General features: G+C 38.6%; 1 protein-coding gene across 1 annotated transcript; it reads right to left on the reverse strand.

The window, feature by feature from the left end:
• Nucleotides 1-4,827: 4,827 nt before the first annotated feature.
• LOC113032179 (vitelline membrane outer layer protein 1 homolog) lies at nucleotides 4,828-9,897 on the reverse strand. Its single transcript, XM_026184887.1, has 4 exons — nucleotides 9,555-9,897; nucleotides 8,569-8,681; nucleotides 5,936-6,239; nucleotides 4,828-4,901 (listed from the first exon to the last, which is right to left on the reverse strand). Exons 1-4 carry the CDS (start codon nucleotides 9,765-9,767, stop codon nucleotides 4,899-4,901), a joined length of 633 nt encoding a protein of 210 aa, XP_026040672.1. The 5' UTR covers nucleotides 9,768-9,897; the 3' UTR covers nucleotides 4,828-4,898.
• Between the last annotated feature and the right edge of the window lie 3,399 nt (nucleotides 9,898-13,296).

Consider the following 13,296-nt stretch of genomic DNA (forward strand, 5'->3'; position numbering starts at 1 on the left):
CATTACACACTTCCTATTAATCCCATTGTATAGACATTGACTGCAATTTAGCCAGAACTCAGCAAGGGACACTCATGACAAAGTGCAAAATGGAAAGTCATGAACAGAGTTAAATAGCTAAAATAATATTTACACCAATTTCCAAACAAAAGGTTTGAAAGCTTGTTTTTCATACTTTTTTTTTTTTTTTTTACCATCCAGGAGTTTTGGGTTATTATCTCAACATTTAATTCAAACATCTGAGAAAATAATTTGAAATTTCAAGTGATTAAATTAAAACATTTAAATAATCAAAAATTCTGGCTAAATTCAGTAGCAGAAGTTTCCATTCAAAAAAAGCCTTTTTGTTTCAACATCGTATACATTATATAGTATAGTAGTTTTGTGAATATAGCATTGATATGTAAATTGAAATCAAATTAATGGGTTTTTTGTAATTGAAAAAAAAAAAGACAAGGAGCTACTAGTGCCCCAAAAAGACTAGGTTTTTTGCTAATGCATGCACAGCTGTGTGTAAGAAGCAGGAAGGTGTGGTGGTCAACAGTGACTGCTGTCAGTTGGTTAGAAAATCAAAATGGAAGATGGTGCAATGTAGCTGTAACTGTATAAACTGTCTTGAGCAACTTTCCTAAATAATAAAAAAAAAAACTCCCCACAAAATGCTCAGTTTTGGTCAACAGCTCATGCAAGAAATTCTTGCAAGCAGGCTCTCCTTTGACTTTAGAAGTCCAGGGAGTGGGAGCTTTCCTGTTTCAGTTCCTGGTGATTTGCTCATCGATGGGAGGAAAGCAAAAGCGAATCCTTCCATTCATCAACCACTCAACCACTTGTTCAATTCAGGGTTGCAGCTGGCGCTTGTCCCAACTGTCACAGGCCAAAGTAGCAGAGTGCACCCTGATTCGGGTTGCCAGTCTGTCACAGGACTAATACAGAGAGAAAGAGTCATCCACACTCATATTCACAGCTTTGGGTCTTTTTAGAATAACCAGTTAAATTAAGAAGCATGTCTTTGGACTGCAGGAAGGCACAGGGAGAAAATGGAAATGTTACACAGTTTTTGCTGTGAGGCAACTCTCCTAACCACTGCACACTGTGACTAAATTCTTCAACTTCTATTAGAGATTCTTTGAGTGCCACGTCTATCTCTTATAATGTCTCCTATACCAATTTAGTTATTCAATGTAACAACATAAGTTTCCTCTTCTGTAAAACTACGATTCTGAGAAAAAATGTATCTGGCCACAAAATATTTCTGCAGAATGTTAGAAATGGAAGTTTAATATTTCAAATTATACCTCAAACACAAGGATATTCATACACAGCACAAGTCACACTGTGGCATATAGACATAAGATCGTGTAAATGGCTTTCAAAGGGTACTAGCAGCAGAAAAGAATTTGAGCCTTCCAGCCATCTACGCACACCCTGCAGAATCATGAAACACAATGGCTGTCCTTCATAAAGTGCTCTGTGTCAGAACCCAGAAAAGAAGTTATTCAGAACGCAGAGTTCTCGCTCTGCATAAGGACAGTCTATCCTTGGAGGACTACAGAAAGACGTGAAATGACAACTTCAGGCCACTGAACGCAGAGAAAATGTTGAAAGAAGCATAATGCAGCAGAGAATTATAGCCTCATATTAAGATTTTCTCTCTGTGAAAGGATAATTTTTAAAGTTCTGCTCCATCTGGTTATTACCTTCATTACTGTGTGAACCTTAGAATAGATCAACATGATAGTTATTACACACTAACACCACAGAAATACCATTTTGTTCTCTTGTTCTTATATCAAAACAACCCAATTCAGGCTGAAAACTGTCCCTTATGCATCACAGTATCACATAAAATCTCTGACCGACACGCATTATAATAACCCTATGGTGCTTCTGAGCTGAACTATATTTACAGTTGATTCAACACAGCCGGTGTGATCTATAAGTCATGAGCTGAGAGCCCAGGGGAGAGTAAGGTCATTACGAGGAAGGCTTTGCCTTCAACCAAAACACCATATCCATTCTCCTCACTGCAGGAGGCATTAATGGCTCTTGAGGCAGATTGGGGACCCACCGGAGAGCCACTAAAATGGTAAGAAACACAGTGATCCTGTGGTTTGTATATTAAACTTGTGACCTCAGGGTGCTACATCCACAAGGTTCCACTCCAGGGCCCACAGGTAATGACATAAAACAGTTTGCTGAGGGAAGCATGTTTTTGAATAATGAGGTTTCTCTGTGGCTTCAAAAAATGTTGTTTTCATGCATATGCTGGGGGATGCTGTAACAGTGTTCAGGCAGGGGTTGACGCTGTTCCAATGCTGTCCCCAAAGGGTCTCTGGAGTGGAGCCTACAGCGCTGCAGTGTTTTCAGCTATGGAGTGATACATCTAGAACTCACAGCACTCAGTGAATAAAATCAGAGTACAATGTTTATGTTGCCAGCATCTTGCCATAAAACTCACTGTTACAGGTGAGATGTTGGTTAAAGTCCCTTTCAGTGCAGCACTGCCATCTAGTGACTAACTGAGGCCTAATGCAAAGAGAAATTATTTTCAAAATAGACTGAACTCCTAATGGTTTTGTTAGTATTGGTGCTGAGTCAGTTAATATTTATTTGATTGAAAAAATCCACTGTCTGACGTCTATTCTGTAATTAGTAGAGTCAAATCCAATGTTCATCAAAGAGAGAGAAAAAGGTCTAAGAGTGTTGGCAGCACTGCTGTAATACACAGAACAATGACTTTACATTTTTTCAGTTTGTGGAAAAATGTCAATTTCATAATATGAAATTATTACAAAGAAAGAATCTTTCGGTTTTACAGAAACATAATGTCCAGACTTTAGCTTTAAATATGTCTAAAGGGGGACTTTAACGGTCTCATATATATATAACCAAAGCCAATTTCACACACTGCAACCATGGACTTTTTTTTTTTTTTTTTCAGAGAAGCAGAGATTACCCAGCAGAGGTTCATGTCAAAATGTGAACACCTGATTGAGTGAGAATGGACATTGTTGTCTTTAACCTGCCAGCTCCCTGCTTCAAAGTCTGTGTGGTGTCCAGTTGAAGCCATGTGAGAAATAGAGCATTCGTGCTGCCTTCTGCAGATTTGAATATTTATTTTCGTAACAATATCAATGAAGGTCGACTCTTTCAACCCAAACTGAAATCTTTCCTCAAACCTACCTGTGATGTTTTGCCCAAGCGGCAACACCAGCAGCCTTAAAAGCCGATGTGTGATTGTCAGCAACTGCAGGTCCTCCAGGAGGCATTTGAGACTGACTCCAAAGTGAGTCAATCCCCAGAGACTCCTATGTTAAAATGTTCAACTTTAGTGCTTTAAAAACATTTTTACACACACACACACAAAAAATAGAAAATAAAAAACACTTTGAGCCTCTATGGATCATTTACTCCTTCAGAATAACTCTGAGGAGAGTAAATGGTTTTTAGAACTACTTCAAGCCAGTACACAGAACATCTCCACTGTGTTAGTGCTTTTTGAAGCATTTTTAATGGATCATCACCTCAATGTTGCGCAGACCATCTAAGAAGTTTATGCTTTATTTTTGCTGAGTTAAATTCTAGTCAGTGGCCAATATGTGTGTCTGTGGAGCTGATAACTTATCCCTTTTATAGTAGCTTCTTGCTACAAAAGACCAAAATGCTAACTTCCAAGATCATATTCAGGGTCTATCTTTTATACCGTCTTTAGTTTTATATTCAGTGTGATGACTCAGTCATTGCTCAGGCTGGAGCACCTATTGTAAATGTAGAAGCTTTATCCAAACAGTGACTTAGGAAATAATCAGTAGGGTAATTTAAAAGTTTTGAGGGTTTTGGATTATTGCACTCATTTCTCTAAAAATCCACCTTGTGTTGCTGGTGCCCTTAGAATATTCATATCTCTACTCTACTCCATTAACTCTATCACTTTATTGTTTTTTAACTGAGTTTGGCTGCATATAGCCGAGTTTATAATGACTTTCACAAGAAAGATGCTATAGACAGAAAATAAGTTTTTTGCACCTTAGGCCATCTGCGCTCATATATATCATTTCCCTTTACTTTTTAGACATTTAAGGGAAAATTCAAATGATGGATGAGATGTATTTTTACTTTAAACACAACTATATGCCATGTGACCTCTCCTCCTGTCAAAGTCAGCATCTCTGTTTTTCTGAGGATGCCAACAAGTGCACTTGAGCATCAGCACCAGTAAGTACACTTTGAACTTAGATATGAGGTCAGCACTGCTGTATTAATTATCACAACCAAGAGGCCCTATGTAGATGAAGCCTACGTGAGAGGCTGTAATCGCTTTTCCTTGACTTGCAAAATGTTCTGAAAACCATTACCTCGGAGTTTGATAACGTCCTCCACTTCCCTCCCCAACCCTCCGTACGCACTCTGTGTTAGCAGATTAACTGCTCACCGATTAATTAGCAAAATTACCTCTGTGTGTGCCAATCGGTGTCTTATCAACCTTTGTCAGGCCTTAAACTGTAAATTAATTAATACCCCCTCTCTTGTCGTTTCCTAATTACCTTAGTTCCAGTAGGAATTCTAGGAAATGGCTGTGTCAGCGGCTGATGCTTGTTATGACTTTACTGTGAACTCATTGGTTCACTTGACAGGATATGAAAACATGCCGCTCTCATGCTGATGAGGGGATGACATGGTGGATCTTCAAATGAGGGCTTGATCTGAGGCAGAGCTCCTTAATCGTTTTGTTTTTGATGTTGAAGGTGACACTCGGCTATGTTTTTGACAAATGAAAAAAACACGAGACATTGCAGGTCCTGAAAAAACATCACAGGGAACGTCACATTTCAGATGAGCTTTTTTATTATTCGTCTTCTTTGAGTTTTAGATGTTGGACTGAGCTTCTTAGCTGGCAGTCACTGTGGAAAAAAAATACAAATCATACATTTATAAAGCAACAGCAACATTTTGTATACACCACCAGTTATGTGACATTTAAATATTTCACTTCTAGCTTCATTACTTTGCTCTAACTCTCTGACAACTTTTGTAGCAATAACTAATTTGAGTATTCAGTTGTGAAGGACTTTGTACATACGGAGAAATTTAAAGTTTTGTTATGAGCAAGTACTTGGAGACAATGGAGAGAAAAAACTACCTTTTAACAGGAAGATTCCTCCAACAGAACCAGCCACGTGCCATGACCAGCTGGTTTAAGCCAAACAAAAAGGCTAAACTCTAATCACCATCGATAAAACCAGCTGAAATTTCAGCCAATCTCTACTGAATAATTCACCTCTATTGTCTTTCAGAACATACGATACAAAGAATGGCTAAAATCACGTAGATTTCAGCGCGTAACAGTGGCAAGTTAGCAATGTAAGCAAGAAAATATTCTGAAGCATTCCTGCGTGTTACATTTTTTTCTCACTAATACTGACTTGTGAAATATATCTGAATGTTTCCAAATATGTGAACATCTGGCGGTAAAGTTCCTCAAGTAGTCAAACCTCCATCTCCATCATACAGAAACATCTGGAGAAAATTTCATACGATCATCAAAAGCTCTTAAGCTAATTAGAAATCCTGAGGCAGAGTCGCCCAGCTGGCTGTGATTTTAAAAACACTCAAAATACCACATGTGTAGCGTTCTGGGATACAGACATGTTCTCTGTTTGTTATTGCATATATGTGCAAAGGCATCATGTAAAAATAGCTTTTTTTGCAGCTTTTTGCAATTTAGTTGCTCCAGATTTCATTGAGCTGATATTATGTCCGTAGGTTAGAGTCAATGTTACCATTTTACCATTTTGGTTTGGTAACATGTCTGAAATAAAATTGTTCTCTCTTCCACAGGTCATCTCAAATATAGCCCTTCACACACACATTCATGTAAATCTTCACGTGTGCTTCACCAAATATTTGTAGTCTAACAATTTAACCTTCATCTTACCTGCTGAGATGCACAGCAGTGGAAACGCACATCATTCAGGGTGGAGTCATCCAGGCCATACTGGTATTCTTCCATCTTGGTCTCGATGCCACAGATGCCTCCATCAGGGCATTCCTCACTCCAGTGGCCATACTCTCCCCATCCCATGCCGGGCCCCTCCAGCGTTGGGTTACTGCTGCAGCGGAACCTGATGTTGTTGACGGCAGTGTCATCACCAAACAGACCCTGATGGGGTTCCACACTAATCTGGAAAGAGGTTAGCACTCCGCTCGGGCAGTACTGAGGCTGGGACCAGTCACCGAAGCTGGGCGGGAACAGATTAAATAAGGGGAAATGAAGGGGAGGAAAATAAGCTTCACATTTAAACATCCAAAACATATTTATGATTGTGGCAGAAGCAATGCTTTCATTTCCTCTCTGAGCGTAGTACAAAACTATTAGCCTCCAGCATCCTGCTGCTTCCAAAGTACCTTGAACCATAAAAAATACAAAATATTACACAGATCATTAGAAAGTGTGGATAGCTCCAACCTCAACATTTTGATCATACCTCCTGAAATAAAACTTGTACAAATGAGGCCACTTTCCAATAAGACACAAAGTATTTATTAGCCGTACCTACCTGATAATGGTAACAAATCTGTTGTGAACAGGTTAAATGAGATCTTCACAACAGAGAGAATCCAAACTGCTAATGTGGGTGGCACAAACAATCAATGCCATCAGAAATATGACCACAGGGATTTATGCTTGATCTACTGTGGGTTTTCTACATAAATGACTATGGAATACTTAAATATCATTTTTATGCTTGTTTTTGCTGATCACACAATTGTATCCATGTATGCCTCATTCAGGAAGTTCTGGGAAAAAACGAAATGCAGAAGGCACAAATTGTAAATGGACAAGGAAATGAAAGGAATGAGTGGCATACACTCATGAAAAACTAAAAAGACAAATAAAGACAACAAAGCAAAAAATATAACAGGGACCAGAACATAAAAATACATGAAAAACATGTCAGCCTATTTAGATAGAACTGAAGGCTGTCTGTAATGTTTCACCCATAAATCTGTCTGTCTGGCTCAGATTATGAAAATATTCTGTACCGTCACACTTCTCCCTGAATACTGAACAGCAGTGAACCCTTGTCTATCACAGTGCATCACAACTTTTCACATCTACTGCTCATTATTATCTGTATTCAAAGTTAGGAAAGACTCGCCTACACTTAAGAAGAAAGAGCCCTTTCATATTATTTATTAATGGAGATCTGCTTCTGAAGCTTTCAAACTACCTTGTATTTCATCTCTCATTTCAGTCTGGTTCAACAGATATTCCACATATGCATTAACTTTGGTAAAACTGGTTTCCTGACACTTTCACATGGAAAGACATTCAGTCTGTTCTCAAGTTAGAGATATATATGCCTCTATCTCACCCTAGCATCCTCCACTGCTACATCAACCATTTCTGCATGTCCTCTCTCAGCGCATCCATCTTCTCTGAGACCTTCGTCTTTTCCTCCTGCCCAGCAGCTCCAAATTCATCACGTTTTGCCAAATATATCCACTATCCCTCCTCATCACGAGTCCAAACCATCTCAGCATCACCTTTCTAACTCTGTCTCCAAACTGCTTGATCTGAGCTGTCCTGCTGATGTTCTCGCTTATAATCTTGTCCATCCTGATCACTCCCAGTAGAAATCTTAACATCTTTAACTCTGCCACTTCTGTTAGTGCCACCATCTCCAAACCATAGATCACAGCAGGTCTCACTACCATCTTTAAACCTTCTGTTTCACTTTTGTTGCTCTCCTTCTGTCACAAATCAGCCCTGACAGTCGTCTCCACCCTCTCCACCCGGACCGCGCTCTCTTCTTCACCTCTCTTGTGCATTGCCTGTTGCTTTGGATGGATGACTCAGGGTATTTAAACTATGTATCTACTCCTTGCAGCTTCACTGTTACACCTGCTCCCTATTCTCGCTACAGATTACAATGTCATGTTTATTACTATTGTTATGATTATTACTATTATCTCATAAGTTACTCACATTTTGTGTTTAACATGTTGTTTTCTTGCCCATCTGTTTGTAGAGAGTTTGTGGAGGGTTTTGCTTTTCTATGATGCTTGAAAAATACCATAACCATTATTCATAAAATAATCTAAAAAAAATTGTTCTTTTTAATACATTACACTACAAATTTATTTCATTCCACTCTATTTTTCTTTTGTAAAATTCTCAAATATTTTCTACCTTTGTAAATAAATTTGTGTTTATTTATTTTGCACATTTAATCTTTATTGTGTATTGTATTGCATCTTTCTTTATTTTTGAAGTATTTTTATTATTTGAGACCTGATTTGAAATATGTAGCACTTTGTAGCAAGAAAATTTAGGTTAATATATAAATAAACTTGTATACCAGGTACACAATGGAGGAAAATTAATTATTTTAAAAATTGCTTTTACATATGTTACACCTAACCTAGACTAAAACACCTCCAAATTTCATAATCTGGCAACCCAAATTGTAGTTCATGGCTTATAACTGAGATTTAATGCATGAATAAACAGTTCAGGCAAATATTAAAACTGGATGGAGATTAGTGTAATTCATGACTGCTTACTAGCCAGTGTGGGACTCAATAGTGTACAGGAAGTTGCGGTTTCCATCTTTTGCGCAGACAAGGCGAATCCCATTCAGAGCAGTGTCATCACTCCCGTACTGGTTAGACTCCACCTGAGAAAACAGAGGACAGTTCCCAGAAGCAGAAACGATTTTCATCAGCCCAGTTTGTTATCTGCTTCTCGGTAAAGCAGCAGATACATTGAGGATAAAAGTTCACGTCAGGTTACACAACACTTTCAGGTTCCACTTTCATCTTTGCAGAGTATCTGAGGCAGTGAGAGAAATCCAGTATCTACACTGCATGCTGTTTAATGCACAAAAAAGATTTCGGCTTTCATCTTCTTTACTAGAATCATGCAATGAAGAAATCATCAGGCCAGTATGGAGAGGATTAACAATTAAATTTATGGTAAATATGATCTGGGAACCAAAATTTGATTTTTAATTACAAATTTTAAGTTTATTTATTTCAAATTCTAAAAAGATCATTTTTTTCATTTCTTCTGACAATAAAGGCTCATCAAAAGTCAATCAAGCAAACATATGAATTAACCAGTAAAAGGAACAACAAAGAAAGATGAGCAATAATCCAGAAAACAAACATCTAAAATAAATAAAGTATCATAAATTGAAGCATGGAAGTAAAATCAATTCCTCAATTCCTGTTAAAAATGATGAGACAAAAAACAAAAAAACGGTGTAAACAACAGCATGTACCAAAAGTATAATAATGGCTACGATATCTTGATCTTCATGAGAAGTTTTTTGAAGAGTTTTATGTCATGGTTTTTTTGGGTGGGGTGTTTTTGGTTTTGTGTATTTTTATTTAATATTCAGTATTACTGGGTTGGAAAAGTAAGTGAAATGTGAAATTGCTGGAAGTGTAAAACCATCAGATAAGGCATTCGTTTGTCATATCAGCAGCAGTAGAGGCATTTTTAATCAAAGTAACGTTTATAGCATTTTTGAGAGACGTTGTTTTACCCTGACACTGAATCCAACAGCAAAGAAACTCTCTGGGCACATCTCTGGCCAGGTCCAGGTTCCAAACCTCTCTCCGTTGCTCACAGTAAGCAGAGATTTATACTCCCTGCTGTTGAAAGCCACTCCAGCTCGCTGCAAGAAGTTCTTCTGCTCCTCACAGAACCCAGCGGACAGCACAGCCAGCACGGCCACAACGGCGAGCAGACTTGTCATATTGACAGCAGTGAGTCAGTGTTTCAATCTGAAAGGCCAACTAACAAGTGAAAGGGGCCTCGGGCTCAAAGCTCTTATAGCTTCCCTGTTGATTCTGAAATACACCACTTGTAGCAGGATGAATCATTTACAGAGGAACATTACAGAGTGATGTGGGAATAAACAGCTGGTGTTGGAACCAGAAAAGATTTCGATTTTAGTGACGTTTGGAGAGATGAAGGCTCTGTTTTTAGGCTTTCAGACCACTCATCTTTTACTTCACAGAATGCATGGAACAGAAACTCTATAAGGACATATTTCTGCATAATCAAACCTTTGCACTTATAAATTCTTGAAGTTGATCTTGCAAGGATTAGAACTGTTAAATACTATTCCCAACAAATATAGACTGCAGAGTTTGTCTGCTACAACTAAGCAGAAACAGTGTCTATTAGTAATGTTGACATACGCTGCTGTTCATTTTGTACAAGGCTGACACAACACCATCAAATCCACTAAAATAATAACCAGGTTCCCATAATTCGACTCTTTCTTAGAACTATTGCTGATGCATTTCAGTTTGGAAAGGGCTTTTAAACATCCCCAAACTACAGATTTCACAAATTTAACTGGGCTCGGGTGTGCCAGGAGAAAGTCATTTCTTTTCTGAAAGAACATTAAAGGATAACTGGAGTTAGTGAGTGAACCTACAGGCAACTCTTTAGGGAAAAATCTGCAGTGTACAGATGACTCAGAGATAGAGCTGTTTGGCTTCAGTAACAGTAGGCACATTTCAGAACAACCTCAGACCAGCTGTGAGCCACGGCGGGAAAAGTGTTGTAGTTTGGGGTTGCTTTGTTGCCTCAGGGCACCGGCTGTTTATAAAAGATGCATCTAACCACCATGACATCATTCACTGGTTTGTGGACTACTGTTGAAAACCATGGATTGAGCATTTTGTCCATCACTTTTTTTTTCATTAAAGGTTGAGCTGACTGAAAAACTGAGGTCAGCACACACACATACAGTAATGGTTTATTAGTCTGAAAGTAGTGGTGCTCGTTTAAAAGAAAAATCATCCTGTATTAATTAATATAGCGTGACATAATCCATGTTTTCACATAGATTTCTACACAATCTGGCTTCTTTTTGAAAACAGACCAGTCGCTCCCTGTTGACCCTAGAAAGAAGTTTATGGCATCTTGTCTGGTTTCATTCCCAGAAACTACATCAGTCAAGTTATAACCGTTTCTTGAAATGCATAAAGAAAAGCTCTACTGGAGTAAATTTATTTACAAAGTAACAATAAGTAAAAACATAAAATGTAAATGAAAACAGAAGCACATACACTTTGGGATCTCCAAGCCAATAACAATGAACATAACCACTCCCACTCTTTCTAGAAACCATAGTCTCTTTGGTTAACCACAAAACAGGCGAAAAGGTTGTTAAAGATAAATTGACAACTGCATTATAGGCAGATATAAACAAACACAAAATAAAAGGGGCTGTGGTTTTACAAGTTTGCCACACAAGTCACTTTCCAGAAGCACATTTCAAGCTATGCTCAACAAAATCCAAACCTAACCTCACCCAGCACAGAGCCCAGCAGCCAAAAGGCAAAGCCCACCTGCTGCTGGATCTAGATATTGACTAAAGAACAGAGCGATGTTTGCTTGTCACATTCAGACCTGGAACACACAAAGAGAGACAACGAGAGGACCAGCAGCTCTGTTTCAACAAAAGGACAAAGGATCAGAGAATGTAACATATTTTACATCCAGTCATTGATTCAATTCAAGTAAAAAGAGCATGAAGATAATCTGAGCGCATCCCCTGAAAGCTGAACACGAAGTGGAACATTAACCCTCATCCTACTGACATATTTAATATACACAGACTACTGATTGAGGTCCTCCAAAAATAAATTAAGAATAAACCTTATTTCTTTTCAGAACATCATTAATGTCATCCAAGAGAGAATAGTATCCAAGAATAGTATTATTACAAAAAATATATAATTAATATGCAAATTAGAAATGACCATTTCACCAAAACTGCAATTATCTAAAAGCTTGTTTACCATCCTCTGACTCTGACATCATTTATTTTTCAGAAATCTCAAGCAAACATGATTTGTGTTGGATTTATAAGATGAAACCAATCGATGCAATTCTGACCTCAACATGAAATACTTGAAATAAACACACAGTAAACATCGTGAGGCCCAGACATCTCTCGGGTGTGTCCTGGTCTCCCCCGGGGCCTCCTCCCAGCAGGTCGTGCACCTCAGCTGGCTCCTTTCAATGAGGAGGTGACTCGGCTCTACTCTGAGACATTCACGAATGACCGAGCTCCCCACCTTATCTCTGAGACTGAGCCCAGACAACCTTCAGAGGAAACTCATTTTTGCTGTTTGTTTCCGCAGTCTCATTCTTCAGTCACTGCCCACAGCCCATGACCACAGGTGAGGGTAGGAACATAGATCAGGCTTTAAATCAATAGTTTTGCTTTCACACTCAGCTCTCTCTTCACCGCAACAGACTCGTACCACATCTGTGCCAATCTGTCTGTCAATCTCCCACTCCACTCTCCCTTCACTCAGGAACAGGATCCCAAGACTTAAACTCCTCTACTCTGGGAAGCAACTCAGGAACTGCCTAGATTTGAATGGAAACTCCATTCTTTTCTGGCCTACAACCACAGCCTCAGACTTAGAGGTGCTGATTCTTATCTCAGATGATTCACACTCAGTTGCACACCACCCAGTGTGCAGGAGGAAGCTGAGAGAACCACATTATCTACAAAAAGCAGAGATGAAATCTTGAGCCCACACAATCTGATACCCTCCAACCCTTGGCTGTGCCTCACAATATTGTCTATAAAAATTACACGACCAGGAATGAGCATCATTTGCAAACCAAAGGCTCTCTGTGGTTGCACAGGGACAAGAAACAACTAAAATATGACAAAAAAATATACCTCTGGGTTCTACATATTTTGTTTAACCCTCATCCCAGTCATGGGAATGAGGGCTGGGGGTTAAACAGCACACTGACCTTTAATATACAGTGTAAACAAAGAATGGTGCAAAAAGAAGAAATGGAGTGTGATGGAATGAGCTAGTAGACGCAAGGATCTGAATCAATTTAAATCTTGTGATCAATTTGGAAAATGTAACACATGCAAAACCTTAAAACATCTCACAGCTAAAATAATTTTACATGGAAGAGTGTTCATTGCAAAAGGTGACTGGGGTACGGTTATGCATAACGCCTACAAGAGGGTATTTCTGCTAAAGGGAGAAATACAAGGCTCTGATGCCAAGGCTTTAGAAGAATACTATATGTATTGATGTTTTTATAGAATACATCATGGAAAACCTTGTTTTCTTTGGGATTCTGTGGGATTCTGTATCCCATCTTTATCCTCAGGTGCTGTTTAAAAAACAATCAATTTCACTTGTCTACATATATCAAGGGGAAAGAAATCTAACAATCCAACAGCTTCACATGACTGTAAGAGATCGAGGAATATTTTAAATAGTTTG

Source organism: Astatotilapia calliptera, chromosome 11 (genome assembly GCF_900246225.1).
Source record: "Astatotilapia calliptera chromosome 11, fAstCal1.2, whole genome shotgun sequence".
NCBI lineage: Eukaryota > Metazoa > Chordata > Actinopteri > Cichliformes > Cichlidae > Astatotilapia > Astatotilapia calliptera.

Excerpts from the sequence above, each read along its gene's own strand:
- LOC113032179 (XM_026184887.1), bottom strand. The coding sequence starts at position 9,767 with ATGACAAGTCTGCTCGCCGTTGTGGCCGTGCTGGCTGTGCTGTCCGCT. Across the intron at positions 8,682-9,554 it reads CTGTTGGATTCAGTGTCAGG|GTGGAGTCTAACCAGTACGG; the intron begins GTAAAACAACGT and ends CTGTTTTCTCAG. Across the intron at positions 6,240-8,568 it reads ATTGAGTCCCACACTGGCTA|CTTCGGTGACTGGTCCCAGC; the intron begins GTAAGCAGTCAT and ends GTTCCCGCCCAG.